This window comes from Melanerpes formicivorus, unplaced genomic scaffold (assembly GCF_026170545.1).
Source record: "Melanerpes formicivorus ecotype bairdi unplaced genomic scaffold, bMelFor1.0.p_v2 SCAF_2, whole genome shotgun sequence".
NCBI lineage: Eukaryota > Metazoa > Chordata > Aves > Piciformes > Picidae > Melanerpes > Melanerpes formicivorus.
The window spans coordinates 17,549,814-17,576,838 of record NW_027142354.1 but is presented as its reverse complement, the minus strand read 5'-3'; the positions used below and the strand labels follow the sequence as shown (position 1 = coordinate 17,576,838).

The 27,025-nt window shown below is 44.9% G+C and overlaps 1 protein-coding gene across 2 annotated transcripts; it reads right to left on the bottom strand.

The window, feature by feature from the left end:
- Window positions 1-1,000: 1,000 nt before the first annotated feature.
- Window positions 1,001-25,458, bottom strand: LRP11 (LDL receptor related protein 11). 2 transcript variants are annotated; one of them, XM_068152019.1, is made up of 7 exons: window positions 24,902-25,458; window positions 18,671-18,834; window positions 14,048-14,189; window positions 11,452-11,577; window positions 10,560-10,772; window positions 3,282-3,383; window positions 1,001-1,161 (listed from the first exon to the last, which is right to left on the bottom strand). In XM_068152019.1, exons 1-7 carry the CDS (start codon window positions 25,425-25,427, stop codon window positions 1,139-1,141), a joined length of 1,296 nt encoding a protein of 431 aa, XP_068008120.1. In that variant the 5' UTR covers window positions 25,428-25,458; the 3' UTR covers window positions 1,001-1,138. The 2 variants fall into 2 exon arrangements, with proteins under 2 accessions (XP_068008120.1, XP_068008112.1); XM_068152011.1 differs by lacking the exon at window positions 1,001-1,161 and adding an exon at window positions 1,591-3,008.
- Between the last annotated feature and the right edge of the window lie 1,567 nt (window positions 25,459-27,025).

The window sequence follows — 27,025 nt, the reverse complement described above, 5'->3', positions numbered from 1 at the left end:
CAGAAAAATCTGGCTGGTAATTGTGGCTAAAACTCAGGTACATATTGCCTGCTACACTGAAGTAATTCCTACCCTTGAGTGTATGTAAGTCAGTCTGAAGGGCAAAACAACTGAAAATACAAAGGGCAATCTAACTGGAATATGGATCTTGTTCAACATGAAAATACACTAGCAAATTTTAATGACCTCTCCTTTTACACAGAGTATATGCTTTCAGAGTAATCAGTATTCTCTGCTTATCTGTCTAGTAAAAGTAGGTGGACTAGGTATATTCCTAGGTGTCTATAGAAGTGTGTCAGTGTTTAGGACAGGAAAAACATCTGACAGACCTCAAATAGTGATGGTTTTCACACAGAATATCTGACTTCTGCTGTGCTATAAACATTGTGTGAAAATCCCTAGCTCCTGAAGTTTGCTTGAGAAGCCATGAGAGCAGTTAGCAATGCACCATGAAGATGGGGTAGAAGCAGTGCCTCCTCAGAGTGCTTCTTTATGATCAAAGAGTCCCAGGCTTGGAGATGGCTGGGAAGGGGCTACAGAAGTGGTTGTCCATATGAGGCAGCATCTGGGAACAGCTTTTTCTGATAATGCTCAAATGTGCTCTGGCTCAGTAGCTCAGGGTGAAGTCAAACAGCATGAAAGCTATTAAATGAAAACACTTGTTATCAAGAGCAATGTGCATTAACTGTGAAAGCTCCCAAGTAAATCTATCATTTTGCTACCTTTGTCTTCCTCTTCATGTAGCTGATGATGTCCAGGCTTTTGGGTGAGGTGTAAACTTTCTTTGTATTTCATTCCAACCATGGAGTTTGCAATTACCCAAGAAGTAAAAGGCCTCAGGCTGGTGGTCTGTTACAGCAGCATCAACTGTCACAGTGTACCCTCCTAGAAGAGTCCCTGGCAGGACTGTGGCAACTGTAACATAGCAATAGACAGGCACCTGTGCTACTAGGCTTGCTGCCTGCTGCTCTTGCTTCAGCTGTGTTTTGAAGTGTTTGTTTATTCTTGGCTGTTGTGTGTGAAATGCATGAAGCTTGATTCCACTCAGGTCAGCTCAGCAACAAAGCCTGCTCTCAGGTAAAGCAACTGGAATGCTGAGCAGCTTCTTGCACCATGATTGTACTGGCTGGCTTGTGCTTCATGTGGGATCTTGCTGTTGTCCTGCAGGAGAACAAAACCAAACCTTTTGTTCTTCTGATGGAGAACCAAAATTCTGGAGTAATAGTGGGTTTCAGTATTAGCACTATAAGCACATTTTCTGCTGCTGTGGTAAGGTGGTGAAGGAGAATTAGGTGCTTAATTAACCCCCCAAACGAAGCAAAGTGACAAATTTTCAGTGATGCGAAATAATACCCCAACCAGAGGGTCAGTGCACCTTTCCTGGAAGATTGTATTTGGGCAGGTAGACACCCTGCTCTTTTCAGTCTTCCTACAACAATGTATCTCAACAACTTCCCCCACCATACACATTCCAGCTTCTTTTAATGCTATTTCCCAGACAGGAGAAAAGTACTTCTGTCTGCTTTGCCACTATGGTCTCGTAGCACAAAACGTAGCTGGTAGCTGAAAATAAAGTCAATGCAAGAAAACTAAGAATAAAATAGCTTTATTGGAGCTATGTTACATAAAGTAATCAAGACCCAGCAACTCGGACTGTCTGTAGAGCACGGCAATGCTCTGGCCGACTGGAAGTTACTGCGGTACAAAAGACGACATACAAAAGACGCGTGCCTCATTTGCCTCTCCTTTTATTGGGACCAGTGAGGAATGGGACATTGTCGGATGGCCAAACAAGATGGACAGCAGGGGAGGTGTGTATACAGAACACGCACTGTACACATTTGACTTAACACAGATGAAGTTCACTCGCACATAGCAATTACTTGCTCTAATTCTATGAGAATTTTACTGGAGTGAGGGCAGGTTGCTGAAGCTTTGGAGCTTTGCAGGGAGCTATGGGATAACCATGAGGAATCCTACACTCTGGCATCTCAGGTAAAAGCTGCTGTGTGCCGCTCTCACACCGCAGAGGGTGTCAAGCAAGGGAAGGAAAAGGCTGAACAAACCCTGAGCTCTGGGGAGACACATAGCTCTGGGATCACATGTGACTGCTGTTGAGCACTGCTAAGTCCAATCTCATCCGTTGAGGACTTGGATTTTTTTCATTTTGGCATTTAGTAAGCATGACTGTTTGCTGCACAAGGGTTTAAACTGCAAATGAAAAAAAGGATGCTTTGTTCCTTGAATCTCAAATTCCCTTACAAAAGCTGGTGCTTAGATAGCAGTTGCTTTTAATTAACAAAGCAAGACAAATTCCTTAATGAAAATACTCTCAGGGCATCAGGTGGAAAGTACACAAATCAGTCTCTGCTGGATGGGGCAGTAACGTTTTGCTCTGGAGCACCTCCATCCCCAGAGCACAGCACTCAGCTGGCAGCACTGAGAAGAGCAGGGTGGCACAGGCTCCCCACCATACCTTGGCCAGCACAGCTGGGGCTGCTGGGCCTTGGTTGTTCTGGTGCCCTGGCCCTGGGGCATGCTCTGTCATGGCTAGCACCATGACTGCTGCATCCAGGGCAAAGGCACCCTGCATCCAGTTCGGGGTGTCCCCACCTCGCTGTGTCTTCTGCAGAACAGCCACCTGGTGCTACTCTCTGGAGCCTGAACATTTCCTATTTTCTGAGCATGGGCATCTACCCACTTTTTTATTTTATTCACTAAAGGGGAAGAACATGCTCCTCATCTTGTAGGCTGCTTCTACACTTGAAATTTAACTAAAGGTTTTGGTCCTTTTATGGAAGCAGAGGTTCATGGACACAGAAGAGAAGAAAACAAGTGACATAAATCCAATTGTTAGAGATACATCCCATTGATGAGGTAATCAGACTCTTCAGATGTAATGGGTCGAGCTTTTTTAAGCTTCTGTCTCACTAAACGCAGTCTGCAGGCAACCATAAGCAGCAGTAAAGCAGTGATGGCCAAGCCTAAGGCTAAGGGTAACACAGCACCTACAATGAGGTTAAGAGAAATTATACTTTATTTAATACAGTGAGAAAGCAGTAGAGAAAACCTGTAATTTTTGTTCAAAAAAACATCTGATCTGTCACTTAGGTGCTGATATTTGGAGCATCTCAGGCTGTAGAACTGAACTGTCTAATCATAGAAGTTAGGAACCGTTCAGAATAGGGAAGAGCATTAGTACTCGACTATAGGAGCTGGACCTATAGCACCTGAATGAAAGACTAACGTAATTCAAAATGACTTCACATGGTTGGTCTTACCTGTTTCTGGGACTGGATGACCACCTCCAAGCTGATTTCTCTTTGGCACAATTATGCCATTCCCATTTTTATCATCAGTTCTTTTCCCTGAGGAACTGTTATCTGCAGAGTCAAGCAAAGTAAATGAATATTGGAATTCAGTGACTTGGAGTCTTACCACAGGACACTAGAATTTAGTAACATGAAAATACTTAAATTGAGGGGAAATGCTGAACTGTTTAAGAACTCCTGTCTCTTATGCTATGAGCTGGAGTTTTTGGAATACTGTGAAACTAAAGCTGAAACGCAAAATTTCATTTTGCATCATGAACCACGATGCATCTTAACCAAACCCAAGCAGGTAAGTGTCCAGTGAAAAAAAGAGGGATACGAATTCTGCTTTACAGACTTTGATAATGGGACATAGATCAATTTGAGCTAAAACATTATCCCAGCAGCTGGCCTAGAGGTGAAAATGAGGCCATTTCACATTATGTTGTTTATCCACACTTGGAACCTGTAAAGCAGGAAATGTAAGCTGGCTGCACACACTACCTCAGTTTTGCCTGTTACCTGACACAAACATGCAGAACTCACATATTTGGAGAAAACATTTCAAAGAGGACAGCTTGGAGTCACTTCAGTTTTCTGTAGTGCAGAAGGTACAGTGAAGTACTGTAACTGCTCAAGAAAAGACAACACCTAGCTTGCTGCCAAGAAATGTTCATCTTGGAAGTGCAGGTGGCTGCAGTTCTGTTTCACAGGAGCAAAAAGTAACTCAGCTGGGACTCCCTCCTCCTGCCCTCCCACTGAAGTCCTACACAGATAGCTATGGGGATGCTTGATGCCACAGTGACAGCCTAATCCACCAACACAGCCTCACAAGAATCAGAACTACACCCACATCTGTAAATGTAATCACTGTAGTTGTATTTTTAGTGATTAATATGAAGGGCACTTTGACTGTGCTGTGATACCTCTGCTGCCAGCTGTCAGAACTATTACAATGCTAGTGGAAACACACTATGGTAAAAGACCTCCAAAATAAGAATGAAACACTGTAATTGGAATTACATATAGTAATGGGTGTTAAGGCAGTGTTTAAGTCAATTACCTTGGAACACCTGCCCTGTACAATGGTCACCAACAGCTCCAAAGAGCTGCCTGCCTCTGTGAGTGGTAGCAGCAAATACACCACTTTTAATTAAATCTTAAATTGTTTCATTGATACTGGCAAGAAGTTTGAGCTGATGTCCCCACTCTAAGGCACAACACAGCTTGCCTAGCTCTGGCTTTATTGCTCTGACATTCTGGCCAGAGATGCACAAACACTAACTTCACCTACTAGGAAATGCCTGAGAAACAAACTGCAGCTCTTGGCTTCTCTTTTGGGCTCTGAAGTTTCATAGTTTCATAGTTTCATTCAGGGTTGGAAGGGACCACAAGGATCATCTAGTTCCAACACCCCTGCCATGGGAGTCCCTTGGCCAGAGCCTCATCCAGCCTGCTCTTAAACACCCCCAGGGACGGGGCCTCGACCACCTCCCTGGACAACCCATTCCAGGGTCTCACCACTCTCATGGTGAAGAACCTCCTCCTCACATCTAGCCTGAATCTCCCCACCTCCAGCTTCATTCCATTCCCCCTAGTCCTATCACTACCTGAGATTCCGAGAAGTCCTTCCCCAGCCTTCCTGTAGGCCCCCTTCAGATACTGGAAGGCGAAAATTAGGTCACCTCGGAGCCTTCTCTTCTGCAGACTGAACAGCCCCAACTCCTTCAGTCTGTCCTCATAGGAGAGGTGCTCCAGCCCTCTGATCATCCTTGTGGCCCTTCTCTGGACACGTTCCAGCACCTCCACATCCCTCTTGTAATAGGGGCTCCAGAACTGGACACAGTACTCCAGGTGGGGTCTCACCAGGGCTGAGTAGAGGGGGAGGATCACCTCCCTCGACCTGCTGGCCACACTTCTCCTGATGCAGCCCAGGATCTGATTGGCTTTGCGGGCTGCAAGTGCACACTGAGAGCTCATGTTGAGCTTCTTGTCCACCAGCACCCCCAAGTCTCTCTCCTCAGGGCTACTTTCCAGCCAGTCACTGCCCAGCCTGTATTTGTGCCTGGGATTGCCTTGACCCAGATGCAGGACCCTGCACTTGCTCTTATTGAACTTCATGAGGTTGGCTTGTGCCCACCTCTCCAGCCTGTCAAGGTCCCTCTAGATGGTCTCCCTTCCCTCCAGCGTGTCTGCTGCACCACACAGCTTGGTGTCATCAGCAAACTTGCTGAGGGTGCACTCAATGCCACTGTCCATGTCACCCACAAAGATGTTGAATAAGACAGGTCCCAGGACTGATCCCTGAGGGACTCCACTTGTCCCTGGCCTCCACTGGGACATGGAGCCATTGACAGCCACTCTTTGGGTGCGGCCATCAAGCCAGTTCCTTATCCATCTAGTGGTCCACCCATCAAACCCATGTGTCACCAGTTTGGAGACCAAGATGTGGAGCAGGACAGTGTCGAAGGCTTTGCTCAGGTCCAGGTAAATGACATCAGTTGCTTGCCCCTCATCTATTAATTTTGTCACCTGCTCATAGAAGGCAACCAGGTTGGTCAGGCAGGATTTGCCCTTGGCAAAGCCATGCTGACTGTTCCCAATCACCTCTTCACTATTCTTTTGAGCGAGTAGTGACTCCAGGAGGATCTGCTCCATGATCTTTCCAGGCACAGAGGTGAGACTGACTGGCCTGTAGTTCCCTGGTTCCTCCTTCTTACCCTTTTGTTGTTCTGGTGTCATAGAATCACAGAATCATAGAATCAATAAGGTTAGAAAAGACCTCAGAGATCATCAAGTCCAACTATTATGTATGTAAAAGGGACTTAAGGAAATCCTCAGTGTAAACTGTCCTGGCTTTAAAGGTACCTCTCTAATATCACAGCTGTGCAAAGTAAGCTGGATGTAAATGAAACCAAACCCGGCAGTTGTTTGCTGCTTCTGTCATCCCTAAGTGAAATGAAATTTTGTTTGGAAAGGCTCAAGAGACATTGGCTGGTTTAGAGCTGCTTCAGCCTGTATGACAAGGCTACATCTCACTGCCTGTTTTATGAATGTATTTCCCATTCAAGTATAAAGTGACTCCTTGTAAAGCCACTGGCACATTTATCTGACTATGGAAAGAAGTTTAGTGGGTAAATTTTAAAGGGTAGGCTAACAGAATCCTATCAATAGAGGATTGCAGGGTTTTGTGAAGACTTCTGGCTGTTCTTATGGGACTGAAGGGACTATCTGAGTCAGTACTGCTCAACATCTTATCTGTTATCATCTAGAAAATAGATTTCCCTAAACCAGTTTAGGGAGCCTCACATAAAGCATGTTATGTGGGGTTTGTTTTGTTTTAACTTTCTCTTCATTTAGTCTGTTCCTAGGAAATTGCAATTTATAGCCCTGTTCCAGCTACCCTAAATTAGAGATCTAGGTTATGGCTACTGCTGTTGATGCCTTCACAGTAAAAACATGACTAAGGCTTGGGCGCTCAGTCAAACATTGTAATCCCAGCCCTGAACAGTACTGCACAACAGCTGGCATGGGCTGCCTCGAGAGGCAAAGACTGTGCCTGGGGAATGCAAAGCTGTTATGGTGATTTATACACTTGAGTTGGCTATGCTGGGGAGTTCAAATCTTCAGGCTGCTTGTGAACTCAACCCATCTGTATGACCGTGTTTGTTAGACTGGCTATTGCTGCTTAGAAACCAACCCACTCCTCACTCCAGTGTGCTTGCTGCAACTCTCTGTAATATTCGCTTACAAGTGCAGCAGTGCCAGAATACGCAGCTGGGCTTGAGAGCTCCCCTGGAAAAGGACACTGGGGCACTTCACAGAGGCAGCCATGCAGAAATGCTGCACTGGCACTTTGGAGGAAATGTGGTCTGCATTACTTCACTGTGGAGGCATGTCTGCAAAGTGAGAATCAAATGCCTCTTCCTGCATCCGCTCCCAACTACGGAAGAAAATGTTTGGCCTTCTAGCTTGGGCAAAAGTAAAACCCTAAGTCTGTTACTGAAGATTCCATGCCCTGAGTGCCTAAGAAGGTTATCTCTAAGTTGGACTTCGTGTTCCCATGGAGTCGCTCTGCTGTAGAGAAAACCTACCACAAAAGCAGTAGTGCAGGACAAGATTCACCTACTGTCAACAATCACTGACTTCCGGGTTTGGTTTTGGTTTGTCTTTTTCTCTTCCTCTTTACTGTGAATAGATCCCCTGCTAGGTCAGGTAGAAGTTTTAAACAGTCTTTACCTTGGGCCTGCATATTTTCAGGTTTTCATACTTAAGTGTAAATCTTTAAAAGCCTGTACAAAGTCAGAGCCAAACATGAGAGGCTACTGGCCTAATGAAATCATGTTAAGGAAAACAGGGCACAGAGAAGCTATTAGGAGGAAATGGATTCTGGGACAAATTTCCCCTGGTATTACCTTCATAGGTAGAAAGTTCATGTTCCTGCTGTATGGAACTATCCTACAGCCCAAACATTACAGCTTAACCCAGCTCCTTTTGAAATGGAGAAGAGGCAAGTATGGTGATCCTTGACAAGGAAGTCACTTTACTGGACATCTTTATTGGATTCTTAAGAGGTGAAAGCTGCTTTATGGGGAGGTGAGAAGCAGGAGGGCCCTGTCTTTATTTGCACTTTAATAAAAACAAATGCAAAAAAACCCCACCCCAACAACAACAAAAAAACCCAAAGCAACTCCCTAGTCCTACAATTCCTTGGGAATAACTTCTGTTCTTTAAAAGTCAGATGAAGGCTTCTGTATCAAGCATCACCTCTAGTAGCCACCTAAAGTGTACTATATGCTGTCTCTGGTGGTTAAATTACCCTCAATATTTACACCTCTTACTCTGCCTTGCAATCATTGTATCTAAAACCCTCAATTTTCTCTTCCTTGTTTCTATTTCCCTGATGATCTGCAAATGCCAGCTAAGAAATAAGACAAATGTAGCCCTGAATGGAGTGCTCAGAAGTGAAGAGCTGGAACCTGTGCTATCGCTGTAAGGCCGTATCCCTTAAAATGTATCTGAATTAGACAGCTTTTCATCAAGCTGATGTCAAAATCATTAAAGCCTATTTTTGAAATGTATTTATAATAGTACACCAAAAGCCTGAGTGCTTGCTAAGTCAACTCTTAGGCCATCAAACAACGTTATTGTCTTGGTCCAACAAAGACCTTTACAATGTGACTTGGAGGCATGGGTTCTGCTTTGGCACCAGCAGGATTTCTGCCAGGGAAGCTGCTTAACTGAGGCTGCTGATCTGATTTCTGTCCACTGCTGCTTACCTCTCCTCAAAAACACATCTAGCAATTTAAAAACACACTGAGTTGTTTGCTCTTCTTCATTTAAGTACTTTGAACTTCACTGAATAAACCCACAAGAACTGAAACCAGACATGGTCAGCTGGCAGTACTGCCTATTTAAAAAGACTGCAACACCTGGTAGTACACTGATCACTGAAGCCCCATCACACATTTGTAGTTTTACAATGGTATTTTTGCTTTGTTGCTGTGCAAAAGACTGCTGTGAGAGCAAAGATGGCACAAGTCACTAAAATGGGTAAGCTCAGAAAATCGCTGTACGAGTGCCACGCACTTCCCATTACAGGCTCTGATTACAAGCTGCTGAACTTGGTGACCTCAATTTTGGTTTTACTTCTGGACTCAAGAGCCTGATGTTTTTAAGTCCTACTTAGCAGCTGACTTTCCACTGGACCCTGCAATGCCCTTTGGCAATTCCATGCTTAGTTTGGGTGGCCCCATGTCAGATGTCAATCAGGACTTTGCAAGTGAGAAGTGTCTAGAGCAGACTGCAGAATTTTAAGCCATTCTAATACAGAGCACCAAAACCATCTATGCTGCCAGAAAAGACAGAAACATTCAAGAGAGAATTTTGCTGTCAGTTACTACACATTCAGTGAGGTAGTCAAATTCTTGAAGAATGTTTTCATTCCCTTTGTGCTGCCTACAGATTAAGTACAAGCATCTGAAGAAACATCCAAGTGCCAGCCAGGGCAGTACCTTTACAAGAGCCAGCAGCAGAGGGCACTCAGCACTGCTCTGTTGTAACATGAAAATAAAGCTGCTGTCACGTGTGGAGTTGAATCTGTTGCTGATATTCAATACTATGCTGCTGTCATGCCAATCTCAAAGTGCTGGCTGGAGCAAAGCATCACAGGGCTTGCAGTTCAGACTGCAACACAAGAGGCTTCCTGTTCTGGTTGCTGCTTCTGGTTTCTGGGTTTAGGGTAGTTTTCTCCTGCTGGGCAGGCTGTGGGCTGGGGCTGGAGGAGGTCATTGGCTTCTGCTGCTGCTTCTGCATTTTGCTGTGCTTTTCTGCAAATAGGCTAAGGTAATTGTGCATCTTACCATCTCGTTAAACTCTTTTATCTCAACCCAGAGGGGTTTTTTGTGCTACTTTCCCTCCCTTCTGTGCATAGAGAGGAAGTGAGAGTTGGCTATGTTACCCCAGCACAGCTGTTTATAAAGAGCTGTGTCTTGAAGAGCAAGAATCAGCCTGAACCATGAAGAAGTAAAAGTGGAAGGTCTTGTGCTCAGTTTAGGCTCTGTGCATGCAGGTTTGCCTTCATTCAGTTGCTATTTCAGATAATTTTAATTCACTAGCAGGAAGCTTAAAAGACATTTCATTGCAGCATCTGGAGCTAAGGTAACTCTGCATATGACACTACTACATGCTGAATCACAACAGACTTGCACCCACTATGGACAATGCTACTGCAGTCCTGGGGTCAGGTGTTACCAAAGAGTGAGTATTCTCTGTAGTGATGAAAGATTTCTCCTGCCCTGGAGACACACCTCTAAAAAAGTGCCCATAATAAAGATACTACTTCAGGAAGGAAAAAAAAAGTAATTAGTTATTCTCACTCAAGCTGAGGAGTACTTTGTTATGTTCTCCTGAAGGTACTCCCCTACAGATTTAGAGTCTTGTATTATCAGCTAATGCAGCTGAACCTGTGGCAGAATTTGTGTTTAGCTGACATCTTGTTCCCGTATTCTTTTCCCAGCATTCCTACATTTTAACTTTCCTTTTGCACCTGGTAGGAACCAGATTTGACAATTAAAAGCAATACTTACTTGTAACTTAATCATTACATGCCTCTTTTGTATTTTTTACATTTGCAAATTTTTACTCCTAGCCAGGAACCAAAAGACAATTTAAATAAACTTCAGGTGCAAGACATTTTCTTTCTTTAAACAGAATGACTTATTGAAACTGATTTGTTTCAGCCCTTACCTGGCACAAAACCAGTGATTTGTTTCTTTGGTCCCTGAGAAAACGATTGGTTAGACATGTCTTCATCCACTGAGAGAAGTGGCTGATTCCTGGCAGTGGCTTTCAGGGTGTTTTCTGCAGAGAAGTTTTCATCTACGTTTTCAGTCAGTCCTACTGTCCTTTGCTGGGTACTGCCAGGAGCTGCATGTGTCACCGTCTTCCGACCTGGGCTGACTGTGTTAACAGAAACAAAAATAATTTTTGTAGAGAAGTGAAGGGAATGGGAGTGTCCTGATGAAAGACCCTCTTATGTGGGCCTTGAGTCAGAGTACAGGCTCAGGCATATGATGACATTGGAATTCCAAATACATGACAAGTTACCAATTGCCCACCATCAGCTGTTAACCAAGAGTACACTCATAAACTCTACAGTGAAATCCAGCAACTGAAACACCACTGAAAGAGTGGTTAGCCATCAGGCCAATTCACCTTCTGAATGATTTTTGTTTACTTAGCACATATAGAAGACGACTAATGAAAGGAACAGAGTGATGGTGAGTCAACTGGCTCCCCCATGTGCTCACATTTCCAGCATTTAAGATTCTTGCAAGGTGGGTAACTGCAATTTGAAGCGTACCTCTGAGACACTCTTTCAGACCAAGACCTTGTTTCCATAATCATCAAGCAAGTAAAGAAATTATCTCTTAAATGCTGAGAACTCTTAACACAAAATCTGTCATTTGGAGACCTCTGACATTTTTTATATGCTTTGAAGGGATTTTGAGCATCTGCTGTATACGGACATTAAACCTTTCCATGTGACATTTTCAATGCAAGGCTCTATGGTGGGAGCCCTGTGAGCTGCTTGCATCATTTCCCTTTTGCAATCTACACTGTGGCCCAGTGCTCTTACAGTTCTGGCAGAAAGTTTCATCTGATCCATCAGGACACTGCCTCACGCCATCGCAAGCAAACGTGATGTCAATGCAGCAGCCATCATCGCAGATGAACTGGTAGCGAGAGCAGACCCCAACACAGGCTGTTGAGAAACAATTCACAAATTACCAAAAAGAGAAATCCAAGCAGTACATACTAAGCTGCTGACTAAAATCTGAAGCACCAAGGAAAGAGCAGACCTAAGCTATGTCAAGAAAGACCATGACTAAGGCAGAAAGCTGAAGAGAGGCCAGGCTCAGGTGTATGATGCTATACTGACACAGAAGCTAATTTAACTAATAGCTGTTCCTGGCACCCTCATCATTATTGTTGCAATCTCTTGATGACAGGAATACTCAGCCTGGAGGCTGTTGTACCTTAAATCTTGTGCAGCACCCCTACAGCACTTTAAACTCTGCTGGCCTAAGCTGACAGAACTTCCCTGGCTTAAAAGACCCAGGACAATCCTGAAAATAACTAAGTTAAGCCTCTATGCTGTAACTGCATCTCTCCAACACGTAAGTCCTGCTGCCTAGGAATTCTGTATAACTGACAGTGTTAATTTACATGCACACATATGGACTACATGAGATCATTTATGGCATGTTTTCTATAACCTAATGAAAATGCTAAGAGAATGCTCATCAACTATTTACGTCCACAATCTGTTGACTTCAATACAGCATGTGACAGAACAGGACAACATACAAGGTCTTACACATTACCTTCACCAGAAAGAACTGATTGCTGCTTGCTTTAATATTTAGATTCACCTGTCAATGGAGAACATCCCTGCACATTTAATTTTGCATACTCAAAGCTTTCCTAAAACCCATTCTCACTTGTGTCTTGGTTTTGCTAGGACAGAACCATAGGCCAGCCCTGGTCTGCAGGCTGTTAGCAGTTTTGAGTCACCCAGAGGAGCTCACCCGAGTTGGCCCACAGGTGTGTTCCATACCCTAAACATCACACTCAGTATAAAGAAGAAATCTGATGAGGAGGGGGAGGTCTCCTGCTTGGGCCCTGGCTTCTCCTGAGAACTGCTTTCTTGTTTGTTCTGACCACTGTGCATTTGCTGGTCTGAGTATAATTTTGTGTACTTTGTGCTGGCATTGGTATTAGGATGTTTCATTAAGTGTTTTCATTTCAACCTGGGGGTTGAAGCCCATCTGGTTGAAACCAATCAGATTTTCCCAATTTCCCTTCTCTGCCAGGGAAGGGTCCTCAGGTTACAGACTAACTGCTATGGTTTAGCCCCAAAGAGGGGCTAAACCCAGACACCAGTGTTTCCACCTGTGCCTTTGTCTCTCCAACAGCAGTGTAATTCATTCATTGCTCTGCAAAGCAGAATCACATTCACTGTTTGGTCAATGCTGTAACAGCAAATCGATGCGTAAGGAAGTCACAGTCCTGCTATGTACCAAAAAGCTGTGCAATGCTATGAGAAGCATGGCAGAAACACAGGTGTCTGTTTAAAACCTCTAAAATCATACTTAGAGAACACATCTCCTGTACTTCAACAGTAACAACAGCACAGATCTTGCACACAGCCAGGCACTGGGTGCTCCTTCAACTACAGCAGTAGCAGCTGAATTGCAAGGCTGCTTGGGGAATTAGAAAAAAATTAAAAGGCAGCAAATCCTCTGTGTGCTCCATGCAAAAGATGCCAAGGATACCCACAGCAGCAAACAGAGAAAACAGCAAACCTCCCTGGCTGCTCGATTGGAATTAAGCATTAATGAACATAATTCTATCATCTCTTACTTGAATACAGGCATTACTAAGCAGACTCATAACTGTGGCTTTTTCATACTTCACTGGCACAGAGACTATCATCTCACACAGGATACTGCACTGGCAAGAGCAAAATTATTACTGGTTCAGCTAAACATAGAGACAATGCTATCTGACTTTCACTTTAGTAACTTGCTAATTACTATGTAGTTAGAAGTTAATACAGTAAAGAGTATAAAACTGACAGCCACTGAAATGTAACTTTCGACCTTTTATGTTTTTTATGTTTCTTTTATGTTTCTTAAGCTCAAAGTTTAAAAATGATGAGTCAATTCCAGTCTCAGCTTCCCCAGTAACATAAGGCTCCTCTAACAACCATTACACAGAAAAGCTTAAACACCTGAAAACAAGAAGCCATCCCATATTTTATACTAAGGATGCAGGTCAGCATTATTATTTGTCTGTGCCTCACACATACTATTAACTGAGTCTTCCCTACAGCACACCCTCTGTCATGTTGCATGTGCCATCTGACTGTACAACAATCTGCTGTGATGTGCCTGACGCATGTGGCTGTATTTTATTCTTTCACCTTTATGTGCTTAATAGCAACACAAGGATGAATGTTTAAATGCTTGAAAGTACTACTGCTCTAACAAGTGATGATTGCTTGCTTCCTCACTTTGAAGCAGCAACAACTGAAAGAAATATGATTTCAAGAACAAGGGCAAAATAAAACACTATAAGTAGAGAACAAGATTTCTACCTCCATCCCAGCACTTGCTCTGAAAACCATACCCTGGGTGTCACACAGGCAACAGCTCCAGTCATTTTCTCACCTACTGCAGAGTGAACCATGGGCAGAATGGTCACAGAGATGTTGTCAGAGCTTCGCTGACCTGCAGTGTCTGTCACAGTCAGCTGGAAAATATACCTGCCTTCTTGAATGTGAGACAGTTTCAGTGTTCCTGGCTGTGGTACCTAATTAAAAAAAACACAGAAAAAGCCCCACATTGGTAACCAGGTATGTCAACAAACAGGGAGCTTGTTTCTGCACAATGCTTTTCAGGCAGATTAAATACTTCTCTTAAGTCTAGCCAGCCCACTCAGGCATGTGTATTAACACAGAACCATAGAACTGCTTTGGTTGGAAGAGACCTTTAAGATCAAGCCCAGACATTAACCCAGCACTGCCAGGTCACTACTAAACCACGTCCCTCAGCATCATATCTACGTGGCGTTGAAACCCCTCCAGGAGTGTGGACCCCCACTATTCCCTTTTGATCTTTATGGTTCAGGGGCTGGGGCTTCCACCACCTCCCTGGGCAACCTGTTCCAGTGTCTCACCACCCTCATGGTGAAAAACTTCTTCCTATCACCCAATCTGAATCTACCCACTTCCAGTTTTGTTCCATTCACTTATTCTATGATACAACAGGTACCAAAATGGTCAGTTAGTCACTGTGCAAAATTCAATTGCTTAAGAGTTGTTGCTTGATATGAACAGAAGTGGCGGCCAGGTGCTGTCTAAAGGCTGCAGTGGTGTGTTTTACTCACAATATTTCGATGTTCCACATTCATAATGATGTGATTCTTGTCATAGTAATTTCCTCAGCTACTTAGAAGTTTGTATAAAATAAGTGTAATATTTGTAAATATGTGAACTATTTTTAACCTTGTAACAATTACCAGTCCAGCTGCCTCAGAATTCAGTAACATATACTTCAGTAACTACAGAAAAGAGCTGCAGGTTTATAGGACATGTAGTGCATTTCCACAAGTGGAGCACATGGTTTTATAAGTAATTGAACGGTACGTTAAAATCCTCTGTGATTATCTTCAGCATTAAAATCAAAACTCAATAAAGATATTTGGTTTGCTTATTTGTTTATTTGGGGTTGGAGTGACTGGAGAGCTCCCAAACAGAGAGGGACCTGGGGGTGCTGATCGACAGCGCCTGAATATGAGCCAGCAGTGTGCCCAGGTGGCCAAGAGGGCCAATGGCATCCTGGCCTGCATTAGGAATAGTGTGGCCAGCAGGAGCAGGGAAGTCATTGTGCCCCTGTACTCTGCATTGGTTAGGCCACACCTTGAGTCCTGTGTCCAGTTCTGGGCCCCTCAGTTTAAGAAGGACATCGAAACACCATCCCTGGAGGTGTTTAAGACCAGGCAGGATGAGGCTCTGGGCAGCCTGATCTAGTGTGGGGTGTCCCTGCCCATGGCAGGGAGGTTGGAACTAGATGATCCTTGTGGTCCCTTCCAACCCTGAATGATACTATGATACTATGATACTATGAACACGTCCAGAGAAGGGCAACAAGGCTGGTGAGAGGCCTTGAACACAAGCCCTATGAGAAGAGGCTGAGGGAGCTGGGATTGTTTAGCCTGGAGAAGAGGAGGCTCAGGGGAGACCTCATTGCCCTCTACAACTACCTGAAGGGTGGTTGTAGCCAGGAAGGGGTTGGTCTCTTCTCCCAGGCAACCAGCACCAGAACAAGGGGACATAGTCTCAAGCTGCGCCAGGGGAGGTTTAGGCTCGAGGTGAGGAGAAAGCTCTTCACCGAGTGAGTTGTTTGTCATTGGAATGGGCTGCCCGGGGAGGTGGTGGAGTCACCGTCCCTGGAGGCGTTCAAGAGGAGATTGGATGTGGCACTTGGTGCCATGGTCTAGTCATGAGGTCTGTGTTGATAGGTTGGACTGGATGATCCTCGAGGTCTCTTCCAACCTTAGTTATACTGTGATACTGTAAAATTGCTTTGCATGCCACAAAGAGAACAGGAATTTTTGCTAAATACGGTAATAGAGTCCTAGCCCAAACTTTATAGCAGGATGCATTGATAAATGCATTTTTCTCTTCTGGTAAGTGACTTTTCTAACTGAAGTTTCTTTGCTTTTCTATTTATGTGAATACACACAGTTACCTGATCATGCTGTTGATTACCTCCTGACAGAGAATATAAGCCCTTAGAATTTTATTCCTTAATGTATTACAGAAATAAATACACTTTGAAAAGCACCTCCTGCTGTTCACCATGACTGCTGAGAGAGCAAACATGGTATTTTAAACTCATGAGCCTTGGAGTCCAACTCCCTTCTCAGTGCAGAGCCACAGAAATGCTACTGACATCTGAGTATGCTGCCACTTCTCCTGGTGACCTCTGTGCTTTCTTTTTTAGCTCCACCCTGCCCTGAAGAATGCCTGATTGTACCTACCTTCTTACCACTTGGCTCAAACTAGACAGTAAATTTCCACAGCTACAGCCAGGTTGTAGCAATCTGTGAAGAAAACTATCTAAGAAGCAACAATCAGTTACAACAGAAGAAAAAAAACATATCCACTGGCTTCTTTCTATAATACAGTAAGATCTCTTTACAGCAGCCCTTGCCCTTCTTCTGCCTTCTGTTTATTCTTTGATACATTAGTGAAATGCAACAGCTGCCTTTTATCTTATTTAAACACAGTCCCATTCTCCCTTGTAGCTATGGGTTCACATTATCCTTTTCTAAAAATAAATGGCATGAAGTCCAGTAACTTCAGGACAGCAACTAAAGCACCAAAGACAGCAACTGCAGACTGGATAAAAAAAAAAAAAATCACAATTACTGGTTCAACTCTAAAAATTAAATTAGTATGGATAATCCTCACTGTGTATATCTGTAGGTGAACTCCCTGCTCATTTGAATACAATAGAAAAATATTTATTGAAGCATGAACCTGTGTCAGGTTTGCTTTCATTATCAAAGACAAATATAAAGATGAATGAGAATTTTGCAAGTGTAAGTGTATATATGATTTTGAGTGACTCTGAATTAAAGTGAAAACATCAACTTTAAAATTTTCCTCTGCTTTTTCTCTCATTCCAGATATATTATTACATCATGGATTAATTTAAAGATTATTTAATTGCTATTAAGGGAAAATAATGGTGCCAAGGGTCAGATTCAACAACTGCTGCTAATGAAATGTCCCCTTTATCCAGATGATATCTAGCAATTATTCTTAAAGCTTTGTTCAAGTCTTCTCTATGTATTATGCTGTTTAACATTTTGACCTTTTAATTTTCAAACCAATAAAATAATGAGTTTCAAATCACAATATAGCTTCAAGTCACTCAGAACTGTCTGACTCTAGCCACTTTTCCAAAGATGTGGAACTTTCAGTAGAAGTCTGAGTCACAGAACTTTCAAAACCACTCAGCACTGGCTTGCTTAATGCTTAACTAACATTTTTTAACAGGCTGCTGTGTTTTCTGTGAGGAGTATGTGTACTGAGTTTGGTTGAGCTGGAGTTAATGATCCCCAGAGCAGTTATTTTCTTCTTTGGATTGATCCAGCAATATGTTTCCTAACCGTGACATTCAGCTACTACCTATACTGCCCTATAGAAGACTAAGTAATAGCCGGTTGCAAACTTGTGTTTTTCCATGGATAACAATTTTAGGTTTCAAGGCATTTAGCTGGGTCTGTGTTAGGTGAATCTGGTTTGTTCCACCATTACCCACCTTGAGTAACTTTGCTCCTATTAGTATTTTGCCTTTGATATTGCTAATCTGAAGAGACATAAGCAGCAACTGTCACATACACTTGCACAAAGGACCTCTTAGGCGTTCTGGGCTGTTTACCATTGCTGGTCTTGTCCTGTTTAAACTCTTCCTATCTATTTGCAGCATCTCAGCAACAGTGAGGTCTATGATCCACACTTTCTCCCTGTTAGATATTCCTCCTGCTCTACATGGAGCTCCCAGCATGCTCTAAATATTGTGGGCTGTGAACAGTCTGCGAGTAGACTCTATGGGTTTGAGATATTTTTTTCTTTCCTTTGTGGCTGCTCCTAGAGCATTTTACGAAGCATGGCAGGAAGAAGAATTTCTTGATGGTTAAGTTGAAACCAAATTGCAGCACAAATTGTAGGCATGTAATTAAAAGAAGGTCTACATCATACATTTCTTTGCAGTTTGTGCATAAGCCTATACAGAAGACTATTGGTAAAAATACTTACTGTTCTTAGTAACAGAATTACTGATGTATCTCTAACATGCATCACAGAAGTCAAAACCCAAGTCAGCAACCATAATCATGGCAAAAGAGAGCAGAGTTGAAATACAGCTGAAATACAAATAGCAACTACTTGTTTGCTGATGGCTGTCTCATGCCATCCTGGATAGAGATGAAATACAGAAATCACTAGAAATAATCACTGGAACAAACTCCCCAGGGGCACAGTATAGCCCCCACCACTGGACAGTAAAGATAACCTCACCTAGGCCCCTTAACCCACAAGAAGTTGGACCGAAGTGCCTTCCAGCCTGGGCTGCTCTTTATTTTTGCAAAATAAATGCTGAAGTTGTGCAGCTCTCCTAATTTTGGTGCCTGCTCGCCATAGCCATTTGAATACATTCCGGTTTTTTATCTCTACAGGACAATCTGCAAGAGACTGGCCCTGTGCAAGACTGCACGTGTACCTTCATATCAACCGATGAGTCACCTTGCAGCAGCGTCCACTCGTACTGCACAATTCCATGGTCATCTGAACTTTCTCGGCCATCCAAAAGCACCCAGTCGACAGGGGACTGCAGCACAACATCTTGTCCTGCCTTGCACTGCGGAGGCTCGTCATTTTCTTCTTCTTCAACACAAAAAAGAGAAGCCCAGTTATTTATCAGGGAAAGCTGAGTGATTTTCTTTACAGCAAACTTCTTTTTTTCCTTGTTGAAGGTATTGATTCACCTCTGTGCAGCTTCCTGGAAGACAGGACACGTTAATCAGCATACATTTTGCTAAGCAAAGCACTATCTGCTTAAATTTCAGTTAACTGTTCCACATTCAGCGATGTCTTCAGGAAATAACATTGGAATCACACAGCATAGGAAAGCTCTCGCTGTGCACATACATTTCAGTAGCAGGACAAACAGGATTGTTAGCATCAGTGTAGCTTTTTAATCTGAATTAAGGAAAATGGATTTAAATATGAATTGCATACACATTCAGATGGCAGTTCCTGCACACCTTCCAGAGCACTTTGTGTAACTTGATAGGCTTTTAGCCCCTTTGTATGATACATCATTATGACACTCTAAGAGTGAAAGGTTTATTTCACATAAGCTGGCATCTTGGTGAAGCAGTGCACATAATGATTAAAAATAATCAGAAATGACTGCTGATTTTAAGTGGCTAATTTAAGACATTCAAAGCTTGATTTTCAGACTATTTAGGATTTTTAGCATTTTGCTATATTCCAAGTACAATTCCTAATGACTCAAATTGTGAGTACTAAGTACTTTTGCCCACAGGTTTTTCAGGTTAGACTAAAAGCACCCAAGTGACTAACACATCAAGTGACATGGCCTGTTTAAGTCATTTGCTCTGCAACTTTCAGGCAGTGTAGGGTAAAAAAGAGGGATAAAATCTAGATCCCCAAGTCAGCATTTGACTATTTTAGCCACAGGATTGTGTCTTTCTGCATTTCCCTGATTGTTTCATTCCCTCTCTGGGCATGGGATGGTCCTGGTACCCTGAACTGCCAGGGTGCTTTCTGTTCTTCAACCTCTGGAAAGGACATCTTATAAAAAATATTGATGCTAAGCTCAGAAAAGCATCTGCTGAACACAGGGCTGTAACTTCACTCAGTGTGGGCAGAGCTGCAGAAGCAAAGAAAAAGCTCTACCCCACCAGTGTAGGGATTCTCCCTTGCACATGCTCCTCTCCAGTTTCAAGAACTTGCTCAATGGCACAGAGCTCATCGGAGCAGAACAATCTTTTACCACTGACTGAACAGCAAACTTTTTTATTTCTTGTTTATCTCAGTAGTAGGTAAGGCATAGAAATTTTCAAAGGAAATGTCTTAAGTTAGGAAAACATACAAATAACAGGGTCTAATAATAGAAAGTGTGAAACAACTCCTGCTCATCCAGCTGGCACAGGATGCTTTGCCTAATTTGTACACACTCCATTCTCAAAACCAGCTCAAGTTTTAAAAGCAACATTTAGAAGCAAAATGCTCATTGTTAAGGAACACCATTGTTATGGTGCCAGGGCAATTTTTATTTGGAATATAAGAGTTAGCAAAGAGCTGGCATGAATTTCTGTGACTTGCCTCTGGTGGGTTGACAGTTCCCCCAACATAAAATTGCCAGACCAGCTCAGTTGGAAGCTGGCACCTTTTACTGGGAAAATACTTTAGCTTATATGTGTGGTTGGGCTTTACTGGTTAAGGGATTGATAAGAGAGTATAAAACCAGCCGCTCTGAGCAATAGTTACTGGGGGTTAGGGACTTGGGTTAGGAATGGCTTGAGGGGTTTAGGGCAGCTAGGGACTTCTGCTTCTGTTAGTTTGCCACTTCTTCTGGCTAGGGCTTTGGTGTAGGGATGCTGCCAGGGATATGCTTGGGACTTCTGTTAGCTGTTTCATCTGTTAAGGGCTTCCAGGACTTCTGTAAGTGGGACTCTGAGACTCTGTAATGCTGGGGGTTCTACAATGCAGCAATGAAGGACTTCTGGGAGGACTTCTGAGATTCTCTGCTCTCTGCATTTCCAGAATTGCATTGCTGTACAGCAATAGGGTTTGTGCTTTCATTCGTCACCCAATGGCACCTCATTAGAAGTGGTCTACAAACACACCCAGCTCCCCTGGACCAGGAGAGGGACGTACATGCTTCTAACAAGTCAGCATAAAAAAACCAAGGAGGCATACTCAGGAGCCACCCACAATCACTGCTCATAGGAGTAGCCACACGTTAGCAGAAACATCAGGTTCAGAATCTTTAAACTTCTAACTTTTCTTTCAGGTGAATGTAAATAATCAATATTACACCGACATACCAAATCAACACTCTGAGAAGCTGCAGCTGGCCACTTTATAGAACAAAGGCTGTAACATTTCTTTGGGGGGAGCAAGGAGGAATACAACAAGTGTAATTTATTCTGCTTCCTCCATCCTTTATAGAGACCTGGCCTGCCGATAACAAAGCTGCCAGCTAGTTGTCTGAATGAAGGCTTTGTTATCAAAGGTTATTCTGTGGCCAACTCCTGAATGTCTTTGATATTGGTTTACCTCAACGTGGAATCCTCCCATTGCTCACCACTAGTAACTAGCACAGGAGGAAAGTCAGACATTTCTGGTGAGGCACTCAGGTTCTCTTTCTTTCTACATCAATAATTAAAAAATTTGACCAACAAAGGCAAAACCAATCACCTCTTCTTTCAGTACAGACACATGGAGTTTCATTGTTAACACCACACAAACTGCCTGGAAGGGCAAAGTAAATGCACAGCTGAAACAGCACAAGCTTGGTGTAAAACGAAGGACTTGGACAGAGGCTGACAGAGTTGGGGTTGTTCAATTTGGAGAAGGCTCCCAGGAGACCTTATTGTGGCCTTCCAATATCTGAAGGGGGCCTACAAGAAAGCTGGTGAGGGACCTTTTAGATTGTTGGGTAGTGATAGGACTAGGGGGAATGGATCCAAGCTAGAGGAGGGGAGATTTAGGTTAGACATCAGGAAGTTCTTCACCATGAGGGTGATGAGACACTGAAACAGGTTGCCCAGGGAGGTGGCAGAAGCCCCATCCCTGGGTGTTTTTAAGGCCAGGCTGGATGTAGCTCTGGGCAACCTAATCCAGTGGAGAGTGCCCCTGCCCATGACAGGAAGGTTGGAACAATTCTGTGGTTTACACTGAAATGGTCCAGCTCAAAAATCCATCCCACTGATGACTGTGCTGGAAGTATACTGAGATACACTTGATCTGAGAAATATGTATCTGTCATTAATTGATCCCAGAATTAAACAGGCCATCAGTTTTGGTTTACTGAAGATCTTTAACATAAATGACACTACAATGCCCTAGGGATCACCGTATACTTATGCTCAGAACTATTTTGGAATTATGAGGGCACTATGTTTATGGATAAATTTGGGTTTATATTACCAAAAATAAAACAGTGGAAGACTCAGTTGAAAAAAAAATGAAATAAACAGGTAAAATACAATCCCCTTGTGAAAGCAAATCTTGACATGAAAAGCTCTTTCCTAAATTTCTTAACTTCAGTTGTGAGGTGTCAGAAGGGAAAAGAGATGCACCTGCATCATCTTGTGATGATGCACTGTGGTCCAGATTAATTTCCCAATGTAACTCGAGAATGCAGTGCTATCCTAACATCAGACAGCAAAATAATTCAATCTTAATTTCATCTCTCGTGGTCTATGTCATGGCTGGCAGATGTTTGAATAAAATTTCATTCTCCTTCATGGCTCTGCTTCAGCTCCAGTGTAATTGCATTAAGAAGTCATAATCTCTTGTTTCCTATACCACCATCACTCACAAGGTGGACCCTTAAATTAACCCAACAGGACACAGAGCAATCTGTAGGTTAGCAATTGAATTCACCTTGCAAGTTCAGTGCTGATAGTCACAAAGGCTGCCCTAAAGGGAAGACATTCAAGGATTCCAGAATTCAAGAACTCGAGGAAATCAAGAAATTCAAGATCTCTAATAAGCAGAGTATAGAATTACATAGAATTACATAGAATAAACCAGGTTGGAAGAGACCTTCAAGATCATCGTGTCGAACCCATCAACCAATCCAACCCACCTAAACAACTAAACCATGGCACCAAGCACCCCATCAAGTCTCCTCCTGAACACCTCCAGTGATGGTGACTCCACCACCTCCCCGGGCAGCCCATTCCAATGGGCAATCACTCTCTCTGTATAGAACTTCCTCCTAACCTCCAGCTTAAACCTCCCCTGGCGCAGCCTGAGACGGTGTCCTCTTGTTCTGGTACTGGCTGTCTGGGAGAAGATACCAACCTCTGCCTGTCTACAACCTCCCTTCAGGTAGCTGTAGAGAGTAATAAGGTCACCCCTGAGTCTCCTCTTCTCCAGGATAAGCAACCCCAGCTCCCTCAGTCTCTCCTCATAGGGCTTGTGTTCCAAACCCCTCACCGACTTCGTTGCCCTTCTCTGGACTCGTTCCAGCAAGTCAACATCCTTCCTAAACTGAGGGGCCCAGAACTGGACACAGTACTCGAGGTGTGGCCTAACCAGCATTATTTACAACAGCATTATTTATATGGTGCCATAACTGCACTCTACCTTAGGGCCAGGTTTTAATGGAATTAAGGCAATGAAAATGATGAAGGGCATTTGAAAATATTTTCAAAGATTTTCAAAGAAGTCTAATTGTGACTTTGATGTAAAATCTAGTATTAAGCTTTCATCTTGCAAGTGCATACACAGGTATAAAGCACAAACACCCTAAAGTGGCTACATAAATAATACTGTGGAACTAACACTTTCCCTGCTGAAAATGGCAAAATCATACCTTGGGTTTTTCTGGTACCTTAAGCTTGCCTCATCTTTAATGACCTAAGTTCCTCCCTATAGTTTTACCTGCCCATGAACTTTGCAAAAAAATGTGTAAGCATTGTAATTCCTCTACAAATTGAGCCTCTGCTCTTATTCCCAAAGGATTCCCATTGGCATTCTCACAAAATGGCCAGGATTGGACAGACCTCAAGACTGAGGTCACCCTTGCCAAGGCAGCAGTAACAACAGACACCATCTGGGCAGTTTTCATTCATACCACCGCTAAGTTTTCTTCGCATTGCATGCAGAGACTAATTTACATCAGCTGAGACATAATCATTGACGAAGATGAAGAAGATGACATTTAGGCAAGTGCTGTCAATAGAGGATAACGCAAGTAAGACAAAACTAATTAAGGGGCAACTATTTAGCAACAGGAAGCGAGGAAGTTCTTTGGATCAGATACCAGGAAACAGACTCCAACTTCAGGAATCCAGACTTGTTTTTATCTACAGCTGCTTGTTCTGGATTCTGTTGTTCTTAAATATGTTTTCAGGGTTGAACAAACTGCTGCTTTTGATGTGCCCCAGAATACAAAAGCAGCTGTATATGGTGTCTGCTGCCTCTGGCCTGCTTGTGAGATATCCTCATCTTCTTCAATCTAACTCTGAAGTTATTCATCAGGAAAAAAATTTAAATTAAGTGAAGGGGAAACCCACTTAGGTGCTAACATCTGGACAGCATACCCAAGCAGAAGGCTCTCTGCTTGCTCTGAAGCTATTGCACCAGGTTCTGGTATAACTGGTGCCAGTGGTGCACACTTCCCTCGGTGCCCAGCACCCCCAAGTCACCTGAGGAACCCGATGCGCGCAGGCCGGACCTGGCCGGTGTGGGGCTGGTAGGAACACGCTCATCTCACAGGCCGGCTCCCAGCCACCGGCCGCCTGATACAGTCACTTCCAAGGGTTCTGCACAAGCAGAGCGTGAGGGTCGGGTGTTCCCGAGCTCCGACACGCCGCACGGCTCTCGCACCCTCGTGCATGGCTGCGCCCCCTCTCTCGGCTTAAGGGGTCCGCCGAAGGGCACAGCGTTGCCCGCTGATCCTCGTCCTCCCCCTGGGCGGGCAATGCCTCGTGACCCTTCCGCCCGTTCCCGGAGCTGGGGAAGTCGCACGGACTGTTCCCTGCGGCGCGGGCGTCAGATGGCGGAGCCGCGGGCAGCAGACTCGCTGGGCTGTCCGACACCGAGCCGAGGCCCGGCTGCCGCCATTTCCCTCCCGCCGTGAGGTCGCCGCTCCCCGGGCCCGAAGAGGCCCCAGCCGGCGCCGCCCTCCCCGCTCGAAGCCATCTTGGGCCGGGCCTCGCGCCCCATTGCCCTCGGCGGCCCTTACCCGGCAGCGCGGCGGGCGGCGGGGAGAGACCGGCGGGCCGGAGGCTGTATGTGCTGTATCCGCGATGCGGGGCGAAGCGGCAGACGGGACGGCCGCGATGCGTACAGTTGAAGAGATAGCAACCCAGCTCAGCCGCTCCCCGCTGCCGGCCAGGCCCCTGCACCACGGCCAGCGTGCAGCTCGGCTCGGCGCAGCAGGCGTCCAGGCATTGCCGCCAGCCCGCCACAGCGGCGGGGGCCCGCAGGAAGGTGGCACCTGCCGCGATGGAGTCCTTGGTGCGGATGATAGAGTCGGGCCTGGCGGAGAAGCTGCTGCTACCACCGCAGCGTTCCCAGCCGCCTTCCGTTGCCGCCACCGCCGGCGGTCCCGGCTCCTCCTGCTGCAGCTGCCGGCGAAACTCCTCTAGCAGCGACTCCACGCCCGAGATCTGAGAGCGCAGGTCGGCCAGAGGCGCTGCGCACCGCCCGCCCGGCAGCACGGCCCGCCCGCCCAGCGTCGCCAACAGCACCAGAACCAGCGCCGCCATGGCCCCAGGCGGCGGCGGCAGCGGCGCGCAGGCGGGGAGCGGCTGTGGCGGGAGCGACTCCCCCCGCCGGCACCCGCGAGCGCGGCGCGGGGAGGCGCCGGCCCCGCCCGGCTGCACGAGCCGGCGCGGTGCCGCTCAGCACCCAGGGCCCTGGACAGCTCCGCCGGGCGCGGCCGCCCCGCCCCTAGCCCCGCCCTCCGCCCCGCCTCTCTCGGCCCTGCCCTGGCCTTTGCGCTGCCGGGGTCTCTGGGGATGCTGGCGCGAAGCGCTCAGGGACAGGTTTGCAGCGCGGTTCGCTCTCTCCCGCCCCCGTGCCGGCGGTGCGGTTCGCTCTGCCTCAAAGAAGCGGGTTTCTCTAAAAGCGTCCTGTGAATGCACGTGGCTCCCGCGGCAAAGCGTAAGGCAACTTCCGTGAACGTCACTTCCCACTCGGCGCCAGCCCCCGGGCGTACACGTTCGTAAGGCGCTGCGTGCAGCGCGGTAACTCATACAAATAGCGGGAGTAGGCGGTCACTGAAACTACTAACGGTTGTGTGAGCCCCGGGAAGCACACAGAAAAGAATTTGCGGAGGGCTCCGTCACGGATGTAGTGTTTCGTCTCAGAAAAAAAAGCCCCAAGTAAAATGAGTCTTGACTCCTTCAGTTTAGCAAGAAGTCCCATAGGGGATCTTAGTTACCCAAGGGGGCGGTGAAGAACTCCTCACGCAAGTTTCTGAGGGAAAGGCTAAATGAGTTTTAGAGAAGTGCTTCCAGTTTGAACTCATCAATTTTACACATGCCACTACTTTGCTATTACTTTTATCATGAAGTTAAGGCAGGCTCTGACACGGTAACTTTATGACCTCCCTGAAAAACAGCAAACCCCAAAACTGCTGCCTCATTTTTTCATGAGATGGATGGAGCCTTGAAGCACTGGAATGGCACATTGAGAACTGCCTGCTAGCATTAAGGAACAAAATATGCCAGTAAGTATATAGAGATTGTGATGGGCTTTGCACTGTGTATGGGGAGTTGTAATAAGCGGCCAAGTGGTAGCTGTGTGTTTCCATATTGGCTTGTCTCTCCCAAGCATCTTTAAGCATAGACTCATGCTTTTCTTGAATTACTGGAGAAGTCTTAATAGCTGCATCAAAAAATTATAGCAGAGTATTTTGAATAAGTGGGAATGAAAAAAAGGTGACATTAGGAATGACTTTAAGACATCCTTTTCCTCCTTTTTTGGGTTTATTTTAGGGCATGTTTCTGTCATAACTGAGATGCCTCCAAAACAAATCTACTATCATATTCTGCTATTGTAGGACCTTAGATGTGGCTTTTCCTCCTCCAAATCATGAGACACTAGTTAAATGATTCTTAGAAGCAGGTTGGCCTGTCAGCAGTGCAGCTGTTGAAGAACAGCTGTATCAACAGCCAGTGTTGATTAGCAGGATCCTGTTTACAGCCCATAAAGGGTCACTCATGGCACTGCCCTTGTTGTATCCAGTCCTACCTGAAAGGTTGTTCTAGCCCTGGTTGCCAGCAGTGGTGACAACATCTCTGGAGAGACAGGTTGTTCTTAGAGAAACTGAGAAATGTTGACTTTCTGTTGTTTTATTATG